The sequence below is a fragment of the Stylophora pistillata genome, chromosome 2 (assembly GCF_964205215.1).
Source record: "Stylophora pistillata chromosome 2, jaStyPist1.2, whole genome shotgun sequence".
Lineage (NCBI taxonomy): Eukaryota > Metazoa > Cnidaria > Anthozoa > Scleractinia > Pocilloporidae > Stylophora > Stylophora pistillata.
Window position 1 is genome coordinate 29,047,511 of NC_142520.1, and position 21,306 is coordinate 29,068,816.

At 38.1% G+C, this 21,306-nt stretch overlaps 2 protein-coding genes and 1 pseudogene across 4 annotated transcripts in view; 1 reads left to right on the plus strand and 2 right to left on the minus strand.

Annotated features, from left to right (window-relative positions):
• Positions 1-2,625: 2,625 nt before the first annotated feature.
• LOC111341364 (uncharacterized) overlaps positions 2,626-21,306 on the minus strand; it is a 30,350-nt gene continuing 11,669 nt past the window's right edge. The window contains exon 3 of one of the 2 annotated variants that reach the window (XR_015997095.1): positions 2,626-2,780. Coding sequence is in view for 1 of the 2 variants with exons in the window: in XM_088750409.1 (XP_088606535.1) it covers positions 16,595-16,878 (284 nt within the window). In the remaining variant the exon portion in view is untranslated. Of the gene's footprint in view, positions 2,781-16,352; positions 16,879-21,306 lie in introns of those variants that run through there. The other variant, XM_088750409.1, reaches the window with a different exon arrangement.
• LOC148738241 (uncharacterized) lies at positions 5,785-9,057 on the plus strand (annotated as a pseudogene). Its single transcript, XR_015996806.1, has one exon. The product of XR_015996806.1 is annotated as an uncharacterized LOC148738241 (transcript).
• LOC148738242 (uncharacterized) lies at positions 8,960-10,828 on the minus strand. The gene has a single exon (XM_088749425.1). It carries the CDS (start codon positions 10,186-10,188, stop codon positions 9,235-9,237), a length of 954 nt encoding a protein of 317 aa, XP_088605551.1. The 5' UTR covers positions 10,189-10,828; the 3' UTR covers positions 8,960-9,234.

The following is a 21,306-nucleotide window of genomic DNA, read 5'->3' on the forward strand; positions in this document are numbered from 1 at the left end:
TCTCTCTCTTTCTCTCTCTTTTAGGTTCACTTTGCCACACCAACAGCTTCAACACCATTGGGCTGTGCTGGATCCAACTTATGAAATAAAGGCAGCAATGACAAATGATATCAAGCTCACAATTTCCAAACAAAACAGAGAAATTGTTATCCAATACGACAGCAATGAGAGTAAACTCTTGTTAGTAGAAATTACTAACATCATGAACTTTGATTTCTTATAAAAAATAATTAAAAGAAGCAGGACATTCAATTTAAACATTACCTTGTTAACATTTTCTGATTTTACTGTTATTCCTAGTACGATGATTTTTAACACCAAATCATTAATTTTCTTGAAGAGCGTTTAGTACTTTAGTTAAAATTTTTTACACAATAGATAACTGTGTGCAAGTTTAAATTTTTTTAAAGATAATTATAACATTTTCAAACCAGACAGAAGTTGTAATCTAATTTGATGATATTGAGTTTAAATTCTTGCCAATAGAGAGATGAAATTACCAATACCATAAACTTTAATATCTTATCAAAAAGAAAAGGACTAGAACATTCAATTTAGACATTACCCTGTTGACATTTTCCAACGTTGCTGTTAATCCCAGTATAATGATTGTTTACAGCATATCCTTCATGAACATTTGGTAGGATGTTTTCGGTGTTAGTTTAAATCAGTACAATAGATAGATACTGCATATGTACAAGTTTGATTTGTTTTCACTAAAACAATACAGTTTTGAAACCAAACAGAGAAATTATTATCCAATATGATGACATACATTTAAATCTTGTCAGTAGAGTGATGAACTTACCAATATCAAGAGCTTTGGTTTCTAAACAAAAACTAGTAACTGTTAAGAAAAGGCTCATCACCATTTCTCCACTCAGTTCCAGCCAGCCCAATGAATATAAGCCCAGTTTGCAGTCTGCTGGTAATCCAACCTCTGCTTGACAACTCTCTTATACTAATGCACAAGAGAGCTGTTTCCCTTAGTCTGTTGGATGTCATAAAGGCAATCCAAACTTCGTCACCAAACACCAAACAGCCTACCATGCAGGACAAAGCTGAAAAGATCCAAGAGACCCTTGGAAAAAGTCTTAAGCAGATAGACACACTAACTCGTGCACCAGATGCAGGTCAGGCAACAGTAACTGCCAAACTTAAAGGTAACATGGCCTTTCCTACAATTGTGGCATGCATATCTTCTCCAGCAGAGAAGGATCAAGCAGTTGATCTAACACTGAGCAGAATAGAGCCCTTTAGCTGATGAAGGCCATAAGATTTGTGGAGTCAGTAACAAGAAGCCACCAACTCCAGAAAAAAAATTGAGAAGATAAGAGAATGTGTCTTCCAGTATTTTCTAACCACGTTGATGCAAAACAATAACATGAAATTTTGCAAAGCTAATCCAGAAAAACAGATTCAGTGTTGTATTGAAATTTCCTGTCATATTATAAAGTCATTTTGCAAAAATTATAAAAAACTTTCTCTGTAGAAAGGAAAACACAACTTAGCCAAAGCAGGAAAGTAAGGTGACAAAACCACTGCATTATGGATATTAAAAAGTCTTAACAAACATTGGGCATCACATATGCAGGTTTAAGTCAAGTCAAATGGTTGTCCTCACTTGTAGTAGAGCCAATGACTCTGATAGTATCAAAAGTATACAAAAATGAAACACTTTAAAAGACAGACAACAGGTGGAACACAGATTGAATCAACTTTTCAAATGACCTACAACCTTTTTAAAGAACAAAAATAACTGCATTTGTGTGGCATCAAAAGTAATAACAATTTATTCTCTCTAAAGAATTCCCTTTTAGGTGACCCAAGTACGAATGATTCAAGTGGTAAGTTGTATTCCATTTTTACCATTTTCTTACTAGTCAACAAGATAAAACATTGACCAATATTGAGAAATTAACCCACACTTTTCATAAAAGAGTTTATTTGCTCTTAAGTGACAGATTATCATACTCTGTTAATAAAATACCTGGCAAGTTCTGTGCTATACATGTAAATGTACATTTAGCCTAAAGTGATACATTACCCATCTTGAAATCAAACATAATTAAGAAAATGTTACTAAGCAACTCGAATTTCCTTTTTTAATCCACCATAACTTCTCACAACTTATGCTTTGTCAGTCCACTGAAAAAATTGACAGTATTATCTACTATTTTTTATCACTATTTGTTTAGACACAACAGTAAGTTAACTTTCAAGATGAGACATGCAAGAACAAATGTTCTTAAAATATAATTATTTTCATTGAGTTGTGGGAACATGGTACTCCCTTGCCCTTTCCATCTGTGAGGCAACAAGTGCAAATTCCTTTAAAGTCTTAGTTCATGGATTAGTTTATTCTCTTAGTGTATTTATTGTTTAAAATTTACATCTATTTCTACCATATTTTAATTTGCATCATTATTTTCATTCAAGTACTACAGTACTGATCTGCTCTAATATGGGGTCTACAACTCTTTTGCATTTCATCCCTTGGCTTCTGATTTTTGTATACCATAACTCAATGTAGACCAGTATTTGATGCTTTTGATCTAATCAGTATCAACTCAAAGTCAATAATTTAGTCCTTTTATTAGTCCTTTTATTTAGTCCTTTTAAAGCATGGTTGGTTATTTACATACCCTGTCGCCTATAAAGACCAGCCAAAACATGAATCAATAATCTAAATTTCCAAACAAACACTAAAGTAAATTGTGCTGTCTACTTCTCCCCAGAGAAGTATGAAGTGCTCAAGCCCAAAATCCAGTCTTTATCACCTATTAAAATACAGAAGTTCCAATTAAAGAAAAACCACAAGACGGCAAAAAGGAAGAGTTGATTCTCAACAAAAGAACTAAAATTTAAGATCCCCACGGAAGTGAGACAGATTTTGACCTCCAGCAAATAAATGAGGAAACCATGGAAGCAACAGACAGCTCAGTAGAGGAAATTCAAGGTCAAGTAAACAACACCCTGGTCAACATTGCTGGCCGTATTTTATTTGATGGTGCTGCGGAAACTGCGATTGTTCAGGGAAAATCTTTTACCAAACAAGAAGTCCTGTTTACAGATAACAGTGAATCTCTATGGCTGGTCTTGTGGAAACAGGACACAATTAACATGAAATCAGGGCAATATTCAACTTTAATGAAAAACAGCCCTGTAAATGAGGCTGACAGATTGAAAAAAGATCAAGATGTTGTATCAGAAAAAAAACAACAATTGAAGCTGCAATTCCCACCAGAAGGAATTAACTAAGGTCAATCTCATTGCACATTTGCCCATCTTAATTACTTTCAAAGCTTTTAACTGCCAACATAATCCTCACCAACTTTCACACCATGGTTGTAATTACCTTTGATAATGGGCAGAAGAGAAGTTTGTGCATTCTAATGATGCATTTTATGCATTATAAGCAATTAGAAAACAGGCTATCAAAAGTTATGGACAGTGACAAAAAAATCCTCAAATATTCTATGTGGCCTAATGCAACTGAAGACCAAAAATTAATGTCGTAGTAAATAATGGCCAGTATTCTTACCATCACTGGAAAAGACATGACTGCCCTAAATATATTTCATGGTATGATTAAACAACTGTATACTATTAAAAAAAAACAGGATGGAAAGTTTGTGAAAGAATTTGAAGACCTTAGTGATGGTGATATCACTGAACTGCTTCTTACTGTTGAATGAACAGTTATATTCAATGACAAAAATGCTAGAGGTCATCAAATCAGTGTAAATCATAAACAACTCTCTTTTCATGGGCTGATAGTAATTTATAACTACTTTCCAAAATGTAAATAGGTCTTTAACTTTGTCATTTTCTTTTACTCTAAAGTTCTGTTAGCTGTATTCTATGCAAGTCATTAGAATTAGATTTTTAAAAATAAATTCACGTTAATTTTCAAATAATTTGAAACAATGGTTTTTGTAACCAGTGGCACCCGAAAACTGCCAAGTAGTGTTAATGTTTTTCCAACACCTGATGCAACCATTGGTTTTATTGATGAATAGGAATTATTTGTTTCATAGGTGAAAGTGGGAAATTCCACTCGTTTCACTTAAGAAGTTCTGTTAGTTGTCTCTCTTTCTATGTTGTTCACTCTATATTTTTTCCAATTTCTAACTACTTATAATCATTTTTATTTCAAATACGTAGTTGTTTTTACAAATGATATCTAACAATTGCCCTGCAATCAACTTTCAATGTTAGTTATTTGAAATAAAGCTATCATTAATTATGTCTTTTCTTGGCTTTACTTCTATTGAAGCATAAAAAAACATGATGTTACCATAGCAGTGATTCATTAATTTCAGTAATGACTTCTGAACTTAGCTGGTTATTATTGTTCTTGCACATTCTCCCATCATTTGTTATTATTTAAAGCTTTCAACTGCTAACGTAATCCTCACCAACTTTCACACACCATGGTTGTAATTACCATTGATAACGAGCAGAAGAGAAGTTTCTATGTTTCTGTCAGATCTTTGCAGTTGCAGGATTCGTTTGCTAGAGGAAGTTAATGTACAGTTATCATTTTTATGTTGTCACAGAATAGACAGTCTTTCCAATCTCCTGTTAGGACTGACTTTTGACTGCCTCACTGCCACTGACAAAGTTAGTACCTTTTGCAGAATATCTGACATGGCCAACCTCCCAAGAGTGTTATTCTTTTAGATTAATGGCAATCTTTATAATTTTTATTCTCATTTAAGGTGTTAGAATATTGCATTTCTATTCCCTCACCAGGTTTTTATATAATATTCTATTTTTGATAAATCAACAACGCAACTCTTTCTAACGAATAATGGCTGATAGTTTCGAAAGAAACTGTTTGGGGCTGCATCAGTGGGAGTAACGAAATAATTTGGATATATCAACAAAGTTGAAGTGGTAAGTTGGCCACCGTATCGATTACAAAAGCTGACGTTTCGAGCGTTAGCCCTTCCCCTTCTAACGAATGAGGGAATTTCTATCCCTGGTAGAGTGCTATAAGATAATATCCAATCTGAATGGTGTATATTTCAGTGATTAGTTTGAACTGTGCAGGAGCACTAGGATGAGATTCAACCATCAACTGAGGATACAAACCAAACTCATAAAATTAACCTGTTTCAAATATTCCTTCTACGTTAAGGTAATCAAGTTTTCGAACAGACATACATATCTTTAGTTGACAAGTATGTTAACAAACTTTAAACTTTAAAGGTGATGTGGACCTACTATATTATCTAGTACAAAAAATGAGATAAATAAACCTAGAGTAAAGTGTTGAATAAGAAACAATGAAATATAAATATGTCATAATATATCAGAACTAGTAGAAATTTGAGTTGGTAACTTATGTATCAGTGTAGGAGTTCTAATATGTATCATTTCTAGTTCTTTAAGCTTAGTGCCAGATCCCCATGTCAGAATTCCTTAACCCTTAATCTGTCAAGCGCGGATTATTCCGCGCATATGACGTCATGGACAAAAATCGTTGTTTACATGAAGTAGAGTTCTCCCAGGTCGGCTATAAGCCTCGTTTTCATGTCTAAGGCTGTTTACGAACCTGCTGAAATTTTTTCACGAACTGGACTGTATTATTTCTCTTGAATTTGGTGTTTTTTCTTCAAGCCTTCGATTTAAATGTCCTGAAGGGTATTTAAAGATGGCGTAGGTAAAATTAGCTTTGCGTTTGAAGCCATAATTCAGTCATTTTTCGCTCAAATTTGGTAAAACTTTCTAAGAGCGATTTCAACATGGGGGCAAGACAAGCAAGAACATATTCTTGGTTTTCACGTGACGTCACAGCATATGCAAATTAGGCGTCCGCCATATTGGTGTCGCAAAAGCTTATTAGCATATGTCAAAATGCAGTGTTTTGGTGCATGATTCTTTAAAAGTATGTCGCGTGATTTGGACAAAATTTCTGAAAACATCAAAAAGGAAGAAAAAAAGGAAGATATTTGCAATATACCTTTAAGCGACTATGTTAAAAGACTAGAGCCACATGTTAAACAAAGGTATTTAGAAAAAATATCACTCGTGGGGATCGATCCCGCTACATTGATCTACGCAAAGTTAGATCCACAATGTTTACCACCCATAGAAGCTACAGATCTCCTGTGCTATTTGGTTATTGATACGAGTTATTACACAAAGAAACAGTTCAAAGCTTTCAAAAGCTTGGAGGCCTACAATCAGATGGTGTCGGGTTTTATTTCCAGTGTTGAAGGCAAAGTCATAGGTGAAAAATTCGTGGTGATCGGAAAGGTGAGACATTCTCAACGAATGAATGAGCGACCATTTGCAGTTTGGATTATTACTAATAAGGAGGGAACCGTGTTATAAGCCCACTGCCTTGGTTGTAAAGCTGGACTAGCTGAGACTTGCTCACATATTGCAAGTATTTTATTTCATATCGAAGCTTCAACGAGAATTAATGAAACGCTGGCATGTACGCAAGTAAAGTGCACGTGGTTGTTACCGACATATGTGAGTGAGGTTCCTTATGCTAGGGTCAAAGATATCAACTTCAAGTCGGCGAAAAAGTTGAAAGATAACTTAGATGCCTGTATTGAGGGACTATCAGAAAACTCTCCACCTTCCTTATCAGCACCTTGCACTACAAAGAAAGCTAAGGTCTCGACAGAACGGGTTACATCTGGAGGAACTGAGCTTAAACATTTCCTTGCCAAAATAAATGAGTGCAAGTTCAAACCTATTGCCTTAAGCTTGATTGAACCCTATTCTGAACAGTTTATCATGAAAAGTAGAAGTATCCCAACCATTTCTGACCTTTTTGATCCATGTAATTTTGACTTGTCATATCCAGAACTCCTAGAAAAGTGTGAAAATATTGATCTGACTATTTCAGAATCACAGGTAGAATTAATTGAGCAAGACACCAGGGAACAGGCTAAAGGAAATGCATTTTTCAGGCACAGAGCTGGGCGCATTGGTGCATCTCTGAGTTGGGCAGTAGCTCATACTAACCCTGCTATGCCATCACAATCCTTAATTAAGTCCATCTCATATCCTGATCTGTTCAAAGTTACTACTAAAGCAATCAGTCATGGCCGTAAGAATGAGAGTGCTGCAGTGAATGCTTATACCAAGACTATGCTAGAGACTCACAGAGATCTGAAAGTTGAACAATGTGGTATGATAGTGGATAAACAGCACCCCTGGATAAATGCTACTCCAGATTTTTTGGTATCATGTTCATGCTGTGGGAATGGTTGTGGAGAAGTCAAATGCCCTTACAACATTGAAAACTGTGACCTTGAAAGTTATGTGGAAAAGAAGAATTCATGTCTTGAAAACGTCAATGGAAAGGTACAGTTCAAGAGAAATCACCAGTACTTTTTTCAAGTACAGCAACAGTTGTTTATCATAGACTCTCAGTATTGTGACTTTGTTGTGTGCTCTTTTGACAATAACAATCAAACAAGGTTTTTATTGGAGAGAATTTACAAGGACATTTCACACTGGGAATCAGTTCTTCCAAAACTCACCAAAGTGTGGAGATCTTGTATCCTACCTGAAATCTTAGGAAGATGGTACACCAGGAAGCATGAAATTGCTGCACCTGTACCAGCAGGTGATATAAAGCCTGTTTGCTACTGCAGAAAACCCAAACCAGAAGAAAGCACAGTGCCTTGTCAAAACCCCAAGTGCCCATTCATTGAGTTTCACCTCTCATGTTTAGGGATATCTGATCCCTTACCCAAAGTATGGTACTGTCCAAGCTGCCAGTTACTTCCAGAATGTAAGAAAGCCAAGAGAGTTACTAAGATCAAGCCTGATTATCAAAAGAACCCTGATTTCGATGAAGCAATGAAATTACAGTCCATTTGTGTTTGCAAAGCTAAACCTGTTGTAGGGGAAAAGCTGCTGAAATGTCATAGTCAATGTCAGAGTGGGAAATTTTTCCATCTGAAATGTCTAAACTACAAGAGGATGCCCAATAACAGCAAGCTATATTGGGTCTGCAAAAATTGCAAAGTGAAGAAAAAACCTGCAGACAAGTCTTCATTAACTATTCCTACCACATGTTCTTCTTATACCACCACTACTACATGTACTGTCAATAATCCATCAGCTTCAGTTGTGTCTGGAACTGAATATGAAAGTGACAAGGACATAGAAATACCCTGTGTGACTGAAAGCAGAACAGCTTCTGAATCTTTTGAAGATCTACATGAAAATGAGTCAAATAAATACTGTACTGGAGATGAATATGAAAGTGATGAGGACTTAGAAATAATCTGTGTGACTAAAGGTGTAGCTAACAGAATTGCATCTTTTGGAGATCTAGATGAGCATGACTATGACATAATCTCATCTCCTGATGGCTGGTTGGATTGCAAAATAATACAGGCAGCACAAATATGCATCAAGAAAGTAAATCCTCTCATTGAGGGTTTTCAAAGACCAACTCTTGGAAGAGTAAGGAACTTTGACATTATGACCAGTGACTTTGTTCAAATCTTACATACGGGTAATTCACATTGGGTGTGCATTAGTTCTATTGGTTGCACATCAGGATGTGTTAATTTGTACGACAGTCTGTACAATGACATTATTGATGATGAAGTTGAGCAGCAAGTTAAAGATCTGCTACCAGATAACTTTGTTGGCATTGAAGTTGTACCAGTGCAGCAACAAATGAATGGCAGTGACTGTGGCGTTTTTGCTGTAGCATTTGCAACATGCCTTGTGTTTGAACTCAACCCTTCAGATTTTATGTTTGACATCCCAAGAATGAGACCACATTTACTTCAATGTTTGAGAGCTGGTGAAATCAAAGTTTTTCCACATTTTTGAATACATTTAACACTAAAAATGTTGTTTTGTTGTTTCATGCTAATCTCAAGAGTAGCAGTCATTAAAAAAAAAAAATCCAAGAAGAATAATGAACTCAAGCTATTTTAAGCAGCTGTGCTCAATAAACAGTCCTTACTGCCCCCTGAAAACATAATTTATTATTTTAATTCATATAATTTTTGTAAATATATATACACAGCACAAATAAAATGTTGTCATTGTTGTCGATCCTTCTTGTAATGGAAGTATATTTTCTTAAATTATTAATGTTACACAGTGCTCATTCCCAGTCACTTGCTCTCTTTTCATGGGGTTATAATATTTCTTAAATTATACACAGATTCTCCACCCCATCATATCATTTCATTAGCTACAATATATGACTATAATAGTACTGTATGAAGTATGGAGCTAATCAAATGGTACAATGGGTGGACACAGGTTTACAAGAGCTGAACATACTTTAATAATTCTGTCAATAATTGGTACTTCATCCTGTCCATTGTCATTGTTCAAGAAATCAGTGGGAAGTGTGCTTTGAAGAATAGTATACTTGCGACGCAGCAAACCAATCACCCTCTCAACATGTATCCGTACACTTGCTAGAGCTCTTGTTTTTTCCACATCAATAGGATCCAGCTGTTCCCTCCCTTTCGTGTAGGCTGGTATCACAAGTCTTGCCTGTTTGAGAGCAACACTTTCTGTGATTGTGAAACCCCGGTCTGCCATAACCATGTCACCTGGCAAAAGTTTTTCAAGAATGCCACAGTTTTCTGTCAAGAACTTATCAGAGGTACGTCCTCCCCATGCCTCTGACACAAAGGAAATAGCTCCTTGGGGAGAAATACCAATCAGTACTTTGATAGTATTGTGATGCTTGTAGGATGAAAATGTCTGAGCTCGAGCTAACAAGTTTGTAGGCTTATCAATAAAAATCTCAAAACAGTCAATAACAACAGTGACTTTGGTTCCAAAGGCTTGTTGGAAACAAAGAGGCATTGTCTTCCATAGCTGGTGTCTTTCAGGCCAGTAAATTAGTGGGGACAAATGCTGATCCATCACTGGTAACCATGATGAAAATATTCTTGATATTGTTGTCACAGATACTTGAAAACGATAGGCTAAGTCTTGATAAGGCATATTCAGTCTCAGTTTCATCAACACGATAATCATTTCCTGGAAAAGGCTAAGTTTTTGGGTTCTTCGTTTGATGTGGGGTGACACAAAGTCAAGGACGGTCATTAAGATATCCATTGAAGGCAGTCCAGAATAAAAGCGAACTTTTTCATCAGAATCAAAAAAATCTCGATCAATTGGCTTATAGGATTCTTTGAAAAGGTATTCAAACTCTTCGGTTTGAGTCATAACTTCAGATACATCAACTTGGGTTTGAGTTGAACTGTCAACGAGAGTTGAGCAAGTGTGGTCTTGAAATGCGCAATCGTGATCAAAAATATCCTCAGAAGAATCAATTTCCTTGGATGATCCTTCTTTAGGATCACTGAAATCCACATCACGGACGGGAAGGCCACTGACATCGATTTTCTTTCATTTCTCAGCTGCCTCGCGTTCTTGACGCTCGAGTGATCTTTTGCGGCGTTCCTTCGCTCGTTTAGCTCTTGCCTCTTTAATGTCGTGGTTTTCCTGTTGATATTTTGTCTTCCCGAGATTCAAAGTAGGAACCCAGTCGACGTTGTACTTATCCCAGGGTTTTGCAGATTGTCCTGACACGAAATGTCGTCCACAGACTCTTTCATTACTGAGGACATCCTTCGAAGTGATGTCGTCGCGGCTAATGGCGGCGATCCATCTTTCTCTTCGTTCTCTGCTTAGCTCTTCTGCTTTTTCTCCTTGGTTAGTGACTACAACTGGAATCCTATAAAACCCTATACCTTTCGTCTTTCCACTATTATGAAAACAATCAACCATAATACAATGAACCATGATGAAGAATATTTCTAAAGCTTTGATAACACGCGAAATGTTTGAATAATACGACACCAATATGGCGGCATAGCAACCGTTGTCAAGGTATAGGTCACGTGGGTGAAAACCAAGAATACAGCAGAGGAAGTTGCTAGGATTGTCATGGATGTTCCCGAGGATAGCGATGTCTCTGACTTCGAGGGGGAAGAAGGAGATCAAGAAAGCAATATGGACGGGTCTAATACAGACTCTGACGAATCATACAGTTCTGCGAGTGAAATAGAACATGAAGCTATTCCACCTTTGGAATCGGATGATAGTGAGAGTGATTTTCAGCGAAATGAAACAACAAATTCCACTAGAAGACGATCGAGTAGGGGAAGACCACGTGGCAGAGGAGCACGCGGAACTGCTGCACGAGGGGCAAGATCACGATCCCCTGCAAACCGACGTGATGAAGACAATTCAGCTATAAGGTGGGGAAATCGTGATGAGAATGTTGTTGTTTCATTTCCTGAATACAGGGGGCAGCACGGCCCTATTACTCTTCTGGAAGCTGACTCTGAGCCAGTAAATTTTTTTAGTCTTTTATTCCCTGAAGAACTCTGGGATATTTTAGTAGAACAAACAAATCTGTATGTTGCCCAGAAACAAAGAAAAACTTGGCTCTGTGACACAAATAAAGATGAGATGAAAGCATTTGTTGGTGCCCTTTATTTCATGGCTTTACACAGACTGCCCAATTTTGATCATTACTTTTCTCGGGATTGGGTATTTGCTGTTCCTGCAATGCAAAGTGTTTTTACCAGGAACCGATTCTGGCAACTGTGGCAGAATTTTCATTTGGCTGACAACACAAGGCAGCCTGCTCCTACTGATGATGCCTATGATAAGCTCTACAAGTTAAGGCCCATGATCAATGGAATGAAAGAAAAATTCGAGCATTCATACAATATTGGCCAGAAAGTTTGTGTTGATGAGCACATGGTAAAGGGAAAAGGGAGAAATCCTTTCAAACAGTACCTTCCCATGAAACCAATCAAAAGAGGTACAAAAATCTGGGAATTGGCTTGTTCGTGTTGTGGATACCTTTATGATTTCCAGGTGTACACAGGGAAATCTGGTGGAAATGCTGAAAAAGGTCTAGCACATCGGGTTGTTACTGACCTAGTTGCGCAACTTCAGGACAGAGGAACTGTATTGTACATTGACAATTTCTTTACCAGCATTCCCCTTTTGCAAGAGTTGAGTGAGCTATCAATCAGTGTTGTGGGAACAATAAGAAATAATCGAAAAAATTACCCAAAGGCTTTGCAGGGTAAAAACTTACTAAAACAAATGAAGCGTGGTGAATTTCATACTGTGGCATCTGAAACAACAGTTTGCACAGTGTGGAAAGATACCAAACATGTTTCTTTTTTATCAAATGTGCACTCTTCTCATGGCAATTGCACAATCATCAGAAAACTGAGAAGAGGTGAACAGGTAAATTTGCCCTGCCCGCCATGTGCAGTTGACTACAATAAGAACATGGGTGCTGTCGATCGACATGATCAAATGGTGCGCAATTATGCTATTGATCGCAAGTCCAGGAGATGGTGGGTGAGAATGTTTGTTAACTTTTTGGATGCAATTATGGTCAATGCATACATTGTGTACAAGGAAAATTTCCGAATTATGAACATGCCACCTCCACAAAAACCCCCAAAGCCATTGTCCCATGACAAATTTATGGCTGGTGTCATCCACAAGCTGATTGGAAATTTTTCTTGCCGACGTCAGCCTGGCCCAGCACCAGCCATGCCTCCCCCTCCATTTCATGGAAGGGACCATGATTCTGTCAATCTTGCTGACCTGGGGCTCCTGAAGTTTGGAAGATGTCACCACTGTTGCATTGGAGTGAAAGGAGCAAAGCGAAAGGAAACTGGCTTTGGCTGCAGATCTTGCATGAAACGTTTATGCCGTTCTGGTTGTCATGAAGAATACCACAGGCAGAACAATATCTTCTAAATATTGTCTAGAAGTACATTTTTGAAGAAACTTGTAAGATTTGTATTTTCCTTGCAAATTTCTGGTGTTTTCTGGTAATTTGTTTTGAAAAAGTAAGAAAATTTCCATAATTTATGCAAATGTATGGAATAAATAAGCATAATTTATGTAGAAAACGAGCATATCCTAGTCCATCCGATAGCACATTTTATTAGCTTTATTATGATATGTAATAAGTCATGATTGGTTAAAATCTCGAATTTTAATGTTTTTTTTCTTAAAATACTCTTGAAATTTCTATAATTATTCAAAAAATTCTGACAGATTAAGGGTTAAGACACTTAGGATTACTGTCTAAGAGTAAATAGTTTCTAAAATAGATTTGGGTAAAAAACTTGTACATCTCAGATTTTAACTTTGATGTGAAATGAAGAACAAGTTAATTTGATATGTTGAGACCAAGATAAATTGTCATTGATTGTAACTCCGAGGCACACACAGTAGCATACCTACCAAATGATGTCTTCTCCCTACTTTAGAGCTTTCATAGGACCAAAGAACAACCTAGTGCTCAAAATCATCGCTTTGAATTTACCTTCGTGAGCATCCAGTCTGTTCTTAAAACCCCAGGAATTAACCTGTTCTAAGACTTCTTGTAAAATCATGACAATTTCGTCAACAGAATTCCCTACAACATAACTTGTAGTATCATCTGCCTATATATATAACTTCCCACTGGTCATGTGATTTAGTAAGCCATGAACATGTTTCGATCCATCGGTAAATTGGGTCGTTCTGTTCAGTTCGTTTGTCATGTTAATGTCGTGAATGAGTCGTTCCTATGGAGGCAGTAGTAATTGACACCTGTTTAGGGGAGTCTGTTTTAAGTTAGTAAACCAGCTTTCCAGAGTCAGTTGTTGAAAGTAGTTTGTGCTGTAACGTGAGGCATTGCGAGAGTCCCAGTTAATATTGTGGTCTGTAATTTGACAATGTTCAGCAATGTGATTGTTGACATCACCTTTCCTCGTGGCCCATCTGTGTTTAAGTCAGTCTTATTGCAAGGTTTCCGCCAGTCTATCCAATGTAGGAGGCTTGGCAGTCAGAGCAACTGATCTCATAAACTGTTCCCTGTCAGTTCTTCCGTCCGTCCTTGTCTTCAACGTTAGTCAGTAACTGACGCAGTGTGGTAATGGGTTTGTGGGCAACACAGATATTGAGGGTTGTAAGATGTGCGAGATGTTCTCAGACATGCCTTTAATGTACGGTATGGTTGCTGTAGTCGTAGGAGTTGCAGTGTCGCTCGTATCAGTAGTAGTAGTAGTAGGCCATTCAGTGTTTCATCAAATGAGGTCATTATTGTAATTGTTCTTTGAAAAACAGGGTAAAGATATTTGTTCTCATCGGATAAGCTGTCTGTTGTGCTGCATACTAGTTGTGTGGGTCATGTTAGAGTTCTGATAATTGTGGTTTTGTGTGATGTAGGGTTGTAGGATGACCTGTCTAGTAATCTATTGGTGTGTCAGTTTTTTGTGAACTGTCGTCCGTAGTGAGTTGTCGTCACAGCTTACCAGACAGTCCAAAAAGGAAGTTTGCCATTTTCTTCCACTTCTCTGGTAAACTGTATATCAGTGTTTTGTCCATCAAGGTGTTGGTGGAATGCGTCGATTTTGTCATGTGACAAGGCAGTGAATGTGTTGTCAATGTAGCGTAACCAAAGTGGTATCATTTGTGGGTAAGTCGATGGGCCCTTTCGACCTGCCCACAAATGATACCACTTTGGTTACACTACACTGACACGACATAATCCACGCATTCCACCACCACCACCGTAACAGACAAAACAGTGACATACAGTTAACCAGAGAAGTCAAAGAAAATGGCAAACTTCCTTTTCTAGACTGCCTGGTAAGCCATGACAACAGCTCACTATGGATGACAGTTTACAGTAAACCGACACACACTGACAGATTACTAGACAAGTCATCCTACAACCCTACATCACACAAAGCCACAATTATCAGAACTCTAACGTGACCCACGTAACTAGTATGCAACACAACAGACAGCTTACCCGACAAGAACAAATACCTTCACCGTGTTTTTTTTTTAAACAACTACAATGACGACTTCATATGACATAACACTCACCGAACTACCACTACTACCGAAACAAACGACACCTCAACTCCTACCACCACAGCAACCATACTGTACATTAAAGGCATGTCTGAGAACATCTTGTGCATCTCACAACTCTTCAATATCTGTGTTGCCCACCAACCCATTACCAAACTACGTCAGTCACCAAACAACGTTAAAGACAAGGACAAACCGAGGAACAGACAGGGAGCAATTTATAAGATCAACTTACCCCAACTGTCAAGCCTCCTACATCGGAAAGACTGGCAGAAACCTCGCAACAGGACTGACTAAACACAGACAGGCCACCAGGAAAGATGTCAACAATCACATTGCTAAACATCACTGACTTACGAACCACAATATTCACTGAGACTCTGCATGATGCCTAACCTACAAGCCCTAACTACTGTCAACAACTGACTCTGGAAAATTAGTTTACTAACTTTGAACAGACTCCCCTAAACAGGTGTAAACTACCACTGACTCCATACAAACGACTCATTCACGACATTAACATTATAAACAACCAAATAGAACAACTCAAATTTACCGATGGATCTAAACAGACCAGTCATTTACAGGAATTGGAATAAGAACATTCTAATCACCTGACTTTGATGATGACTTCCACACAGGTTGTCAAAACATCACTCACCACCACTGACAACAGTCCTTCTCAAGAGTACACTCACCTGGATGATCGCCCTACACTTTCATAGAAATAATAAGATTATCTAAAGACTTGCAGACTACCTACTTGAGTAGTTTCCCTGGAGCAGTGAGCAAATAGATTGGTCGAAAATTGTCAAGGTCCAGTCTATTTTTTTTTTTTTAAGATAGGTATAACTGAAGATTCTTTCAACTGCTAGGGGAACTTATGAAATAATGGCAGCAATGACAACAATTGATATCAAGCTCAAGATTTCCAAAGAAAACAGAGAAATTGTTATCCAATACGACAGCAATGAGAGTAAACTCTTGTTAGTAGAAATTACTAACATCATCAACTTTGACTTCTTATAAAAAATAATTAAAAGAAGCAGGACATTCGATTTAAACATTACCTTGTTAACATTTTCTGATTTTACTGTTATTGCTAGTACGATGGTTTTTAACACCAAATCATTAATTTTCTTCACGAGCGTTTAGTACTTTAATTAAATTATTTTACACCATAGACAACTGTGTGCAAGTTTAAATTTTTTTAAAGATAATTAACATTTTCAAACCAAACAGAAAAGTTGTAATCTAATTTGATGACATTGAGTTTAAATTCTTGCCAATAGAAAGATGAAATTACCAATACCATACACTTTAATATCTTATCAAAAAGAAAAGGACCAGAACATTCAATTTAGACATTACCCTGTTGACATTTTCCAATGTTGCTGTTAATCCCAGTATAATGATTGTTTACAGCATATCCTTCATGTACATTTGGTGGTATGTTTTCAGTGTTAGCTTAAATTGGTACAATAGATAAATACTGGGTATGTACAAGTTTGATTTGTTTTCACTAAAACAATACAGTTTTGAAACCAAACAGAGAAATTATTATCCAATATGATGACATAAGTTTAAATCTTGTCAGTAGAGTGATGAAATTACCAATATCAAGAGCTTTGGTTTCTAAATAAAGACTAGTCATTGTTAAGAAAAGGCTCAGGACATTCAATATAGACATTTGATGTACCTTTGTCTATACTTTTTAATGTTAAGTGTTATCCAATGTTAGTGTCATTCCTAGTTCATGCACTGTCACCTTTTTACCAGTTGGTGTATGCCTATCTCCAAATCCATCATCACCATTTGTCCACTCAGTTCCAGCCAGCCCAATGAATACAAGTCCAGTTTGCAGTCTGCTGGTAATCCAACCTCTGCTTGACAACTCTCTTATACTAATGCACAAGAGAGCTGTTTCCCTTACTCTGTTGGATGTCATTAAGGCAATCCAAACTTCGTCACCAAACACCAAACAGCCTACCATGCAGGACAAAGCTGAAAAGATCCAAGAGACCCTTGGAAACAATCTTAAGCGGATAGACACACTAATTGTTGTTCATTGTCGCACCAGGGAAACTCGTGCACCAGATGCAGTTCAGGCAACAGTAACTGCCAAATTTAAAGGTAACATGGCCTTTACTACAATTGAGGCATGCATATCTTCTCCAGCAGAGAAGGATCAAGCAGTTGATCTGACACTGAGCAGAATAGAGCCCTTTAGCACTGATGAAGGCCATAAGATTTGTGGAGTCAGTAACAAGAAGCCACCAACTCCAGAAAAAAATTAAGATAAGAGAATGTGTTTTCCAGTATTTTCTAACCACGTTGATGCAAAACAATAAGATGAAATTTTGCAAAGCTAATCCACAAAAACAGATTCAGTGTTGCATTGAAATTTCCTGTCGTATTATAAAGTCATTTTGCAAAAATTATCAAACACTTTCTCTATAGAAAGCAAAACATAACTTAGCCAAAGCAGGAAAGTAAGAGGTGACAAAACCACTGCATTATGGATATTAGAAAGTCTGAACAAACATTGGGCATCACATATGTAGGTTTGAGGCAAGTCAAATGGTTGTCCTCACTTGTAGTAGAGCCAATGACTCTGATAGAATTAAAAGTATACAAAAATGAAACACTTTAAAAGACAGACAACAGGTGGAACACACATTGAATCAACTTTTCAAATTACAGCACCTTTTTAAAGAACAAAAATAACTGCATTAGTGTGGCATCAAAAGTAAAAACAACTTATTCTCTCTAAAGAATTCCCTTTAGATGACCCACGTATGAATGATTCAAGTGATAGGTTGTATTCCATTTTTACCATCATTAGCTTAATAGTCAACAAGATGATACATTAAACAATATTGAGAAATTAACCCTCACTTTCTATTTGCTCAAACTATTAATTCTCCTTTCACCTGAATTTAAGAGACAGGTTATCAAACACTTAATAAAATACCTGGCAAGTTCTGTGCTATACATGTAAATGTACATTAGCCTAAATTGATGCAGTACCCATCTTGAAATCAGACATAATTAAGAAAATCTTACAAAGCAACTTTAATTTTATGTATGAATCCACCATAACCTCTCACAACTTATGCTTTATCAATCCACTGAAAAAATTGACAGTATTATCTATTATTGATCGCTATTCATTTAGACACAACAATAAGTTAACTCTAAAGATGCTCAGACAATTGCCAGAACAAATGTTCTCAAAATGTAGTTATTTTTATAGAGTTGTGGGAACATGGTACTTCCTTGCCCTTTCCATCTGTGAGCCAACAAGTGTAAATTCCTTTAAAGTCTTAGTTCATGGATTAGTTAATTCTCTGTTACGATGTTGTGTGACACGCCATGTGCTACTTGCCGTATTTGGGCATTACCTTATTTGGTGATTTAAATAAATACACTTCTACACTCTCAATCGCTTCCTACATGTTGAAACATGGTGTCAGGAGTAAACTCCGCTTTACTTGCCTAAATTTCGCTCGCGTCTGAGTGAAAAACCAGTGGAAGCTACCCGCAAATTCTGTTCCCTTCGCCTGATCACAATTCTGAATCAGTTCGCTCCTTGCAAGCGAAAGAAGATGTCGACAGAAAGTGCCCACGAGGAGACACCCAGCGCAAGCAGTATTCAACCTTTAGCGCCGGCATATATACCACAAGCAATACCGCACAATTTTCCGCTGCCAAACGCAATGCATTGCCGTGGAGACGTCGCTGGAAACTGGGAGTTTTTCAAACATCAATGGAGCGATTACGAAATCGCCACGGGCCTCATTCACCGTGAAAATACCATTCGCCTAGCGACCTTGAGATCTGCAATGGGCCGAGAATGCCTCCAAATTTTCCTAAACCTGAACCTATCAGAAGACGACAAACAGAATATCGATAGATGTCTAGAAGCGCTAGATCAGTATTTCAAGCCCACAAGAAATGTAGTTTACGAAAGGTACGTTTTCAACACATGCATGCAAGGCAATGACGAGTCAACTCAAAGTTATGTAACAAGACTGCGAAAGTTAGCCGCATCCTGCGAATACGGAGAGCTGACTGACGATCTTATCAGGGACAGGCTAGTCATAGGACTGAAGAATAATGGTGACAAAGTACGATTATTGAGAGAAAAGAATCTGGATCTTAAAAAAGCCATTCAAATGTGCACTACGAGCGAAGTAGCCGCGCAGCAAATGAAGAAAATTCAGAACACAGAGGACAAAGCCGAGGAGGTTAAGGAGCTTGTTGAAAGAAAGAAGGTTCCAAGAAGACGTCACTTCAAGAAAGCTCCAGAGAAACAGCAGAAATCCGATGATAAACCGAAGAATTCGGGCGTAGAAGGACGCCCTGGTTTCAAATGCAAATATTGTGGTCGCCCAGAATGTCATGTAAAGAGAACGGAGTGTCCGGCGTCCGGAAAAACATGCAGCAACTGTAACAAAAAAGGCCACTTCGCGTCAGTGTGTCTCGCAAGGAAGAAAGTAAATCAGTTTGAAGATATTGAAACGTCAAGTGACGACGAAATGTGCCTAACCTTGGAAACTATATCGCTAGTTGATACGAAGGCCAGACAATGGTTTACAGAAATACAGTTCTTCAAATCTCCAAAAGATGACTTCACCACATCAATCACATGTCAACTGGACACTGGAGCCACATGCAATGTACTCTGCCTAGATGACCTGTCAGCCATAACCCAGCTAGGAGATCCTCCAGTTGAAAAGTCAACGGTCAAGCTCAGGCTATTTGGGGGGTCAACACTGAAGCCCATCGGGGAATGTGACTTGTATGTGAAGCACCATAGTACCAGGCAGACACTCAAGTTTCAAGTGGTTCAAGGCAAGTGTAGACCTCTGCTGTCAGCCGAAACCTGTGAGAAGTTGCAACTCATCAAGCTCAATTCTTCCCTCACCCAGACAGTGCACCAAGTTAACAGTGCAGAGAAGCCGCTGTCAGAAGAAGGCCTGTTTAGCAAGTATCAGGACGTATTCACTGGCCTGGGACACATTGGAAATGCAAAAATAGTGGTTGACAAGAATGTTACACCGGTACAGCATTCTCCTCGTCGTGTTCCGGTAGCCCTTCGAAAAGATGTGAAGAAGAAGATTGCCGAGCTTCAGGAAAAAGGGATCATTAAGAAAGCTGAGGAACCATCAGAGTGGATAAGTAGCATGGTGGTAGTAGCTAAACCGAATAAGATCCGAATCTGTCTAGATCCCAGAGATTTAAACAAGGCTATACAGCGTCCAAAGTTCCAAATGCCAACCTTAGAGGAACTTTTGCCTGATCTAAGTAAAGCTAGAGTCTTTAGCTCCTTTGATGCAAAGGATGGTTTTTACCAAGTGAGCTTAGATGAGGAAAGCAGTAAATTAACAACTTTTTGGACGCCTCTTGGAAGATACCGTTTCCTCAGAATGCCCTTTGGGATAAGTCCTGCTCCTGAAATATTTGAAAGCAAACTTCAAGAATGTCTAGCTGATCTTCATGGAGTCAAAGTGATCAGAGATGATATCCTGGTGGTAGGATACGGAGCAACAGATGCAGAAGCTCAAATTGATCATGATCGAAATGTCGCACGCCTAATGGAGCGAGCAAGACGAATAAGCCTAAAGCTTAACAAGTCCAAAGTCAAGCTGAGAAAAGCCGAGGTCAAATTTATGGGTCATGTAATCTCTAAAGAGGGACTAAAACCTGATCCAGACAAGGTCACAGCCATAAAGAACATGCCAAAGCCAACATCCACGAGTGAAGTTCAGACCCTACTTGGTTTTGTCAATTATTTGTCTAAATTCTTACCCAAACTCTCGGATGTGTCTGCACCTTTGAGAGAACTTACCATCAGTCCAGCCAAGTTTACATGGGCCAGACAACATGATAAAGCTTTCACCACCATACAGCAGCTAGTCATCCAGCACCCAGTTCTGAAATTTTACAATGAAGAAGAAGAGGCAACTATTCAGACAGATGCCAGTGACAAAGGCTTAGGAGCAGTTCTCCTACAAAATGGACAGCCCGTAGCGTTTGCATCCAGAACTCTCTCTAAGACAGAGCAAAGATATGCCACCATCGAAAAAGAGTGCCTTGCAATTGTGTTTGGATGTGAGAGGTTCAATCAGTATCTGGCTCGCAGAGAGAAGATTTACATAGAAACGGATCATAAACCCCTTGAGTCCATCTTCAAGAAGTCTCTGCTCGCAGCACCGTGCCGTCTACAGAGAATGTTGTTACGACTACAGAAATACAATCTGGCAGTCAGCTACAAACCTGGGAGTCAGATGTTACTAGCAGATCACTTGTCAAGAGCAGCACAACATGAAAACACAGTGCCCGAAGATACCTTTCAAGTGTTTTCAGTGGATTTGGAGAAAAGTAACCCGATGCAAGCCTTGAAGATATCCCCTGAACGACTGGAAC

Coding starts and splice junctions, on each gene's coding strand:
- LOC148738242 (XM_088749425.1), bottom strand. CDS start 10,188: ATGACTCAAACCGAAGAGTTTGAATACCTTTTCAAAGAATCCTATAAG.